Source organism: Neopsephotus bourkii, unplaced genomic scaffold (assembly GCF_033783945.1).
Source record: "Neopsephotus bourkii isolate Nb327-2 ecotype Australia unplaced genomic scaffold, CSIRO-AGI_Nbou_v1 NB_1658, whole genome shotgun sequence".
NCBI lineage: Eukaryota > Metazoa > Chordata > Aves > Psittaciformes > Psittacidae > Neopsephotus > Neopsephotus bourkii.
In genome coordinates this window covers 40,859-49,918 of record NW_026902132.1, presented here as the reverse complement: position 1 = coordinate 49,918, position 9,060 = coordinate 40,859, and the positions used below count along the sequence as shown (strand labels likewise).

At 43.4% G+C, this 9,060-nt stretch overlaps 1 protein-coding gene across 1 annotated transcript; it reads left to right on the top strand.

Annotated features, from left to right (window-relative positions):
- Positions 1-1,872: 1,872 nt before the first annotated feature.
- On the top strand, positions 1,873-8,494 carry KCNV2 (potassium voltage-gated channel modifier subfamily V member 2). The gene is made up of 2 exons (XM_061375096.1): positions 1,873-3,637; positions 8,181-8,494. The coding sequence occupies exons 1-2, from the start codon at positions 2,204-2,206 to the stop codon at positions 8,454-8,456; spliced, it is 1,710 nt and encodes a 569-aa protein (XP_061231080.1). The 5' UTR covers positions 1,873-2,203; the 3' UTR covers positions 8,457-8,494.
- The last annotated feature ends 566 nt before the right edge of the window (positions 8,495-9,060 follow it).

Below are 9,060 nucleotides of genomic sequence, written 5' to 3'. Positions count from 1 at the left end.
ACTTTTTTTTTTCCTCATATCAGAAATGGTTTGCTTAGAAGAAACAGCCTTGAAATTGGACATTAATTTGCATTAAGGTTGCTAACAAAGGGCTCACCATGGCATGGTTTAATGTTCAAAACACACTGCAAAGCAGATTGTTATCTGTAATAAGGCATTGTGAATCCCTATTAATAAGGGCCTTGCCTTTTTTTGCATCAAGAAAGTGGAGACAAATTCATGAAACAAAATACTTTCAAGCACAGCTAAGCATGAATTGCCAATAATCCAGGCCTTGAACACTGTGAATTGTAGAGACCTGGAACTATTAAAGTCTCTTTTGGTGGTAGATCTCTTTTCTCCATGCCTTATTGATAGCTATTTGTAGGATTTTCCAATTTTCAGTTTTCCAAACTGAGACATATTTATCAAAATGCACATTTCCTGCTTTTTTATAAAGCAAATTAGCAATTTGCCTATTGCATTTCTCCCTCTGATTTAAGAGAAGTGAAATAACCAGGATCCCATGATTTCTGACACCAGGTGAGCAGAGCAGAGCTCCTGAAGCACTGGGTGACAGAGCTCATGGTATTAACCCCAATTGGTTTCTATTGTCATAGTGAGTTTGGAAATGTAAAGTCAAATTTAAGTACTTCCCTGGTACCATCCTGTCATATCATTGCTACTCTTGCTACAGAGATGATGTGAATCGTAAAAGGGGAATTTCTATGGAACAGATTCTTTCTTATGGCATCATCTGTGCTATGAAAATTGCAAATCTCTACAATTTATAGCAATATAGGACCTGAAAAATTCCTGTTTTTCTAGAGGTGCTTAAACTTTAATGTATAAATGGGTTGCCCAGGTAAGTTGTGAATGCTCCATCCCAGGCAGTGTTCAAGGCCAGGCTGGACAGAGCCTTGGGTGACATGGTTTAGTGGGAGGTGTTCCTGCCCATGGCAGGGGGGTTGGAACTTTATGATCTTAAGGTCCCTTCCAACCCTAACTATTCTATCATTCTATTATTAAGCATGATGCACTCACTAGGATGCAGCCTGGGAACAAAAGTATTGCAAAAACCTCAGTTATGGTGTCTTCCTGTTTGTTGACAGCTAGAAAATGTAAAAGCTGCAACTGGGGGTAGGCGAAAGTGGAAAAAGGAAGGAGTGGAAAAAGAAAGAAGCCATCTTTTACTCTGTTTGTCGCCTTCTTCAGCTGAAGTGCTCGAGTAACAGGGAGAAGTAACCTGGCTTTGAGGATGCTCATTGTTACTGCTTGTGCCAGCTCAACCAGAGCTGAGGATGAAACCTCCACCAAAACAAAGAGAAAGCATCTCTTCTGTCCTGCTAGGTGTCTACTGCAGTTTTACACTATTAAACATGCCCTGAAAGAGAAACAAGAGTGGCTTTGTTCTGTTTCTCAGTAGCTCATGCAGAGTTTGAACTGAAGCAGCAGGCTGGAAACCCCTTCACAGCCCTCCCCTTTACTTCCACTGTGTCCAAAGGAGCAAGAGATGCACACTCCCAGAGCACAGACAAAGCTTCAGGCACAGAGTGTGACTTTCCTCCACCCATAACCAGATGAAGGTATTCTAACTGGGAATAAAAAGGGATGGCTTTTATTTGCTCACTTTTGGGAAACATTTTAAGAGCTACCCTGGTGAATTCCTAACCATTATTCCACATAAATTACTCATTATTTTCATTAAGGAAACCCAAGCCGTGATACAATCATGTAGGTGAAAGAATCCTGTAACGTTCTCGCTCCCCCATCATACGTTTCATTTTTAGATTATTCTTAATCTGTATATACTCAAATTAGGAAAATGTATAGGGTTTATTAGCAATTAAGCTTTAGGACTTTTTCCCCCTACTGATTTTTCATAGATTTATGGATCCATAATCATTCACGTCACAGCCTGAGGGAGATGAGGCTGGAACAGGATAATAGCCCTTAAATCCCCTTCTCTAAGCACTCAGATCTTCGCTGTCAGCAAGATTAAAACGGTCAACTGCAGTCTTCATGTGTCTATTTCCCACACAGAGCTTTAACAACAACTGGCATGTTGGCTGGCATGGAAGAAAATGCAGAAACACTGCTGTGCGTGATAGTACTGAGATAAAGAAGAAAACAGAATTGTCATCCTTTGTAGTGTTAGAAAGGACTGGTTCTAATTCCTTAATCAGGTGACTGCAAAGAAGGGAGAAGAGCAAGGAAAAATAGTATGTTGCAGTTTAACATGCGGCGACAGTTTCCTTTCCTAAAACACACAGGCAGAGAGAGGGAAGCACCAAATGTCCTCCCACAGCCCGACAAGGGGAAGGACAATGAAGGCATGCACGTAGACTGGCAGAGTGGCTTTTCTGCTACTGCTCCATTGAACTCCCAGCACCTACTGCTCCTGGGACCTGAGGGAAATTACAATTATTATGTGGATGAGGAAGATGAGGAAGAGGAAGAGAAAGAACAAGGAAAATGGCCAAACGGAGAACCATTTGAGGGAGAAAACAAACCCTCATCATCCATACCTTGCTCTCCTGCCCCTTCCTTTGGAGCTCCACGTTCCGCTTCATCTGTGCTGAACATCAATGTCGGTGGCCAATGCTACCACCTCACCTACCAGGCAGTGGCCATCTATCCAAAGACCCGCTTGGGCCGCCTGGCTACATCCACTGACCGCCGCTGCCAGCTGGGCCTGTGTGATGACTACGCTGCCCAGGTAGATGAGTATTTCTTTGACCGGGACCCAGCCGTCTTTCAGCTTGTGTACAACTTCTACGCCTCAGGGGTGCTGCGTGTGCGGGACGAGCTGTGCCCCCGTAGCTTCCTGGAGGAGCTGAGCTACTGGGGCGTGCGGCTCAAATACACACCTCGCTGTTGCCGAATCTGCTTCGAGGAGCGCCGTGATGAGCTGAGTGAGCAGCTGAAGGTCCAGCGTGAGCTGCGCTCCCAGGCAGAGGCTCAGGAGAATGAGCAGCTCTTCCATCACATGCGCTACTATGGTCCTCAGCGCTGGCGCCTCTGGAACCTCATGGAGAAGCCCTTCTCCTCTGTCACTGCCAAGGTGATGGCAGTGGCCTCCAGCTTCTTTGTGCTCATCTCTGTGGTGGCCCTGGCACTCAACACGGTGGAGGAGATGCAGCAGGTAGACCGTAAGAGCGGGGAGAACCGGCCTGTCCTGGAGCATATTGAGACCCTGTGCATCGCATTCTTTACACTGGAGTACCTGCTGCGCTTGGTCTCTACCCCAGACCTGCGCCGCTTTGCCAGCAGCGCCCTTAATGCAGTAGACCTGATTGCCATCCTGCCCCTCTACCTGCAGCTGCTGCTTGAATGCTTTGCTGATGATGACCAGCCCCGAGGTCGGGGCTCTCAGCATGAGCATGATATTGAGAAAGTGGGACGAGTTGGCAAGGTGGGACAAGTGCTTCGCATCATGCGTCTCATGCGCATCTTCCGCATCCTCAAGCTGGCCCGCCACTCCACAGGGCTGCGTGCCTTCGGCTTTACCTTGCGCCAGTGCTACCAGCAGGTGGGCTGCCTTTTGCTCTTCATTGCCATGGGCATCTTCGCCTTCTCTGCCATGGTCTACACAGTGGAGCACGATGTCTCCAGTACCAACTTCACCAGTATCCCCCATGCTTGGTGGTGGGCTGCCGTAAGTAAAAACATCTTACCTTGCTCCGTAGGCAGAGACCCTCCCTCTCTTCCCCTTTCCTTTCTTACTAGAGTTGCTGACAGTCTTGAAAACAGCAGGCTCAGATCAGTGAACATCTGCTCTGAATTCCGAGCTTAAGGACATATGCACTCACTCACACGCACACACACCTGCACTCATTTACCTCTGGTGTAAGCTTAAATCGAGGCTTAATCAGGCAGAGTGTTGAAATTCCCATCCGACCAAATGCAGACAGTACTTGCACTTTTAAAGAAGTGCATTTAATCCCATTCTCAGTGTTGCCAAATTAAAAAAAGAAAGACAAAAGATGAAAACGTGCATCGGACTAATGGTTGCAGGTAGACACAGGATTTTCATTCTTGCCCTTTTCAGAGCTCTACTGTGGCCCATCGTACAACTGCAAGATGAGAAGACATGGTTATTAACTATAGTCTGGTCACTGAAACTTGCAAAGGCAAAGGTGTCAAAGAGCTCTGGCCTTCAAAAATATATTAGGACCAGCAGTTGTTTTATATAAGAGAACGTGTTCTCCTCTTTGGGCAGCACATCTAAGGCACGTATCTGCAGACAAACACTGGAGGTTATATATACTGTGCCAGACTTACAGAAGAACAAATACAAACAGAAGCAGAATGGCTCAAGTAATTGATAATGGGATAAACTGCCTTATACATCTAGGTCAGTGGTTTGAATCCCACATCAGTAAATACTGAGAGCTGGTTAATGTCACATTGAATCTTTTTCAGCAACCTCTGCTAGAAAGACTGTGATTTTAGTCCCATCCCAAGCACTTGCAGTGAGGGTAACTGCCTGAGTTTCAGCTGGCACGCCTCAGCAATAAATACAGAATGACTGTCTAGAGATTGCCACTGGGTTAGTGCTCTGAGGCATTTGGGCACATTTCCTTGAGGGGTCTGAACCACCACTGTTGTTTACTACACTGTGTTATGCGGAGGGGTGTTTTTGAGGCAGCATTTTCCACGGTGTTGGGTTCACATTGGTGTTATCAGTGTTGTTCTCGGGCTAAAAGTCAAAAACACAGCACTGTACCAGCTACTAAGGAGAAAAATGACTGCTATAGTTGAACCTAGCACACAGGGGCATGAAGATTCAGCCCGGAACACAAAGATGTGACAGTTTAATGTCCTCCACCTGCTGTAAATGCCTCCTGGCTTAGCAATGTCCTGACAGGGCTGTTCCAGCACCCCAAACCTGGAATTCACCTCATAAAGGGTTTCATAAAGGTTTTAATTCATAAAGGGTTTGGAAAGCAGTTCAACCCTAGACTTTGATTGCATTAACACTCAAAGGTAGGCATATATTCACTTATAAGAGGCTAACCGGTATTTCTCTAATTATTGTGAGATAAAAATGATAATTATACTCTTCAAGGTGAGCTGTGAAGACCAAAGAAACACTTTTAGGTTTATCAAGGCTAGCAGATGATGGAGAGGGAGCTGCAGGCTGTAAGTAAACGCTTAGGAGACAATCGTCATGCACAAGCATGGCAGTTTCACAATTCTCATTTTTACAGCAATGTTTTGGCAGGAAGAGGGGTGGTTTTAACAAGCGCACTGGGGAGAGGGGGATGTTGATCCCTGCCTATGCTGCTGCCTGCAACATTTCAGAGCTGGAAAACAACAGCTCCGTTATATTGCAGAAGATGTGTCTATGGCAGTCTGGATTAAATCAGAGTGCAGCTAGGCACTGTAGGTGCTGAGAGAAGGCAAAAGGCCTGTATCTTGGCTGTCCATAACTCTAAGGCTTGTTCTAGTCTGTCATCACGTACATTTTGTTTTGCAGCAGCTGATGAGGGCCTCCATAATCCATGTTTATGGCAGGGCTCCCAGGAGCACTTCGGACCTCTGGTTCTGGCTATGGGGCTGGCTATGGTCCAGTTGCTCTCAGGGGAAGGAAGCCCATGCAAATGGACTGGAAGGGAGTCAGAAGATCTCTTCATGCTAGTTGATCAGTATAGAAGTTGGATGTACTAAGCTGTGTATGGGGCCCACAGGACACTGACCCTACCTCATCCAAAGCCACTTACCCTGGCCAGCAGCCCCAGGGACCCATGGCCTGCACTTCTGGTTCAGTGATGGCTCATGTGATGTGGTGCTTTCCCATATGTAAGTTTCAGTGATCCAGCAGATGCAGAAAAATTTGCCCTATGGACACCCACAGACATTTATATATATACATGCATATGCCTGTGTGATGAATATCCTTTAAACTGGGGCATGGGAAGGAGGAAAAAAATCAGTGAATAAAGGAAAGGGTCCTGTAATGTGACCTTCACAGGTCATATTTAAGTGATATACACAGATTATGAAAAAATTCGTGCTTCATACATTAATAAGGATACTAGCATTATACTTTGTTTTGCGGAACATGCAGGATATAAGCAAAATCTCTAGGGCTCATCTCTGCAAGCTGGTGACACCATAATGACTTAAATACTCCTAAGAGACCTATATGACTATAACAACATGAAAAAGGCCTATGAGGTGACCAAGTGTCTTCGAAAGAGAGCTGTAACATGCACATTGTAATTCCAAGGCACAAAACTCCTTTTAAAGCTTATTCATTCTTTAACAGTGAAAATTAATATCCAGATCACTCAAATTTCATTAAAGTTCAATTTCAACAGTGCTCATGGTCTCACACACACGGAAGTATCCCTCCCAAACTGTCACAAGAAGATGCAGAAGACTATGCCAGTGGAACAAAACCTTATCACAGGATAATGGTTTTGTCCTGACTGGTAGAGATAAACATCTTGCCTTCATCTCAGTATTTATTTTTGGAGATATTTATCCTGTATTATCATTCAAATCCAGTGACTTAATTTCCATTAAACCAAGTGACTAATCCTTTTTATTCCACAGGAAGCACCAGGTGCATCCTACAAATGTGCTTAGCCTGTGTTGTCTCATGTACCCTAATGCTTTCTTCATTTGAAATAACATTTTATTTAGCATGTTAGAGGATGGCAGGCTGCACACTGTGACCTTCCAAAGACTTATTTCAGTGCTAAAGCCAAAAGGGCATTGCAGTGAAAGTCCTACTGCCTTTTATTTCTGCCAAAGGTTTCACAGATACACACAGCGTGTGGAGATACTGGGGGGGGCGGTGGGGGGGGGGGGGCGAGGGGGAGGGGAAGGAAAGAAAAAGAATCATTGGCTGAAAAGGTCCCTTGCACAGGCTAGGAAGTGCCAGATGGCAGAAGCCTGCAAGTTTTACCTGAGAAATGTAAGTCATATTTACTAAATGTGAAAATTATGAACAATCAAGATGTGGGAAGAGGAAGGATATAAATTAGGAGTTACTGTTTTAGGAGTTAGAAACAGGTTGACTGTTTGGGAGTACATAATTCATACGTAGCATCCCCATATGCAAACAGCATGAAATTTTGAAACTGAATTTTACCAAGAAAGTATTATGGTAGTTAGCGTAGTACTCGGTCCATATAAAACACAGTTCCTTCATACATTCGTAGTCTAAAAGTAGAAAATGCTGATGGCCGAGAAGAAAAAAGTCCATGAAACTACGTAGACAATGTGATGGCAAAATGTACAAATTCATATGAAGTGCATATACTAAATACCATCAGTCCCACAAAAAACCCAACCTCTTAAACAACCCCCAAACACTTCTTCAAAGAGGAATTCAGGAAAAAAAATCCCACCTGTGTACCTCTGAGCTAAACTGTACAGAAATATTCCCTACTGAAGGCACATACACACCTCACTCTTGTAACCTCTGACATACAGCCAAGCAGGAAGATCAAACAATTTAGCTCTATAAATATATATATTGAAAGAATGCACTGTGAGCAAAACCTTCCAGCAACAGAGAAAGTTCGTTGGTATTCCCTCAGCTCCTTAAAGGTATGTAACAATTAAAGGGGATTTTACTTAGAAACTTCAAAGTCCTGGGTCACTTCTTATAGAGTAATATATAACATTATAAAAATATATTTCACAATTAGCTAAAGGTTTTCATGTGTTTTTTCATTAGTTCCTAAAATATATATGATAAACAAAGGTAATACGCAAAATACTACTCACAGAATAAGTCACAAAATACCAGGTTTCATAAGCACACTGGATTTAGACATAGGGCATCTGTTCCAAGTAATATGATGAGAGAGCAGGGCTGTCGTTATCACTGGATTTGCACAGTCAGGAAGCCATCTCTCTCATCCGCTCACCACAGCCAAAAAAACCCACTTACTGAGCAGGCTGGTGTGGAAATTGTTTGGTAATTCCTTCTGGCAGACAAAGCTTTTGAAAATCCTGCTGGATTGTGTCAAATTGCACTGTTGTCCTTCTTTACTGCATGAGAGGAATTATTATTTATACTAGGGATTTCTGAATAAAATAGATAGTACAGAAAAGAAGTCAGCAGAGAGTATTTCAGATATACGATGTGAAGTCTAAAAACGCTAACTGTAAAATTGTCCCTGATCCCTGAACTGTATGTGTCTTCTCAGCTAATAAGCTGAATGTTGGTTTGTCCATAGGTCAGCATCTCTACAGTGGGATATGGAGACATGTGTCCAGAAACTCACCTTGGCCGCCTGTTTGCTTTCCTCTGCATTGCGTTTGGAATAATCCTGAATGGCATGCCCATCTCTATTCTCTACAACAAATTCTCAGACTATTACAGCAAGCTGAAGGCCTATGAGTACACAGCTCTCAAGAAAGAAAGGGGGAAGGTGGACTTCACACGGAGAGCCATGAAGAAAATATCTGAATGCTGTGGAGAACATGTAACCCACTCTTTGTCACAGCACTGAGTTTGGACTTTGGGTACTGGGAGGGAACAGAGAAGCTGAAGAAGACAAACAGATCAGCCAAGCTAGCTGAAGATAAACTGAAAAGGCCAAAAGTAGATGGCAAAATCTGATTTGAAGGGGGTTGTTTTCAATAGAGAACAGGCTTAGATTACAACAGATTTTTTTTTTTTTTTTTAATTTTTGGTTTTTTTGGCTTTCCCAGGCTGTGAGCAGCACTTTAGTGGTCATCAACTGTCTGGGATGGCATTCTTCAGGTTAACCACCTAGAAACTCTAAATTAGACCTACATGAAAATGTAACCCCTGCTACTGATTAGATCCACTATAGAGACCCACCATAATCAAACCAAAAGGAAAAAAATGCTTCCATTAAGTGTCAGACACCTCATAGCTATCAAGGGAGTCTCAAAAATTAAACCAATAGAATACCCAGTATACTGACTGCATTGTTGAAACTGGTTTTGCATCAGCTTTCAAACCCAGGAAAACAGCCTCCAGCATCTATCTGAATATTATCAGCATCCATATTCTTTAAGCTTTAAGCTTCTGTTTCCACAGCCAGACAGTTATGCTTCATTGTTCCAATTTTATTTTTCAAATGCAGC

Coding starts and splice junctions, on each gene's coding strand:
- KCNV2 (XM_061375096.1), top strand. CDS start 2,204: ATGTTGCAGTTTAACATGCGGCGACAGTTTCCTTTCCTAAAACACACA. Junction 3,638..8,180: donor ATGCTTGGTGGTGGGCTGCC/GTAAGTAAAAAC, acceptor GTTTGTCCATAG/GTCAGCATCTCTACAGTGGG.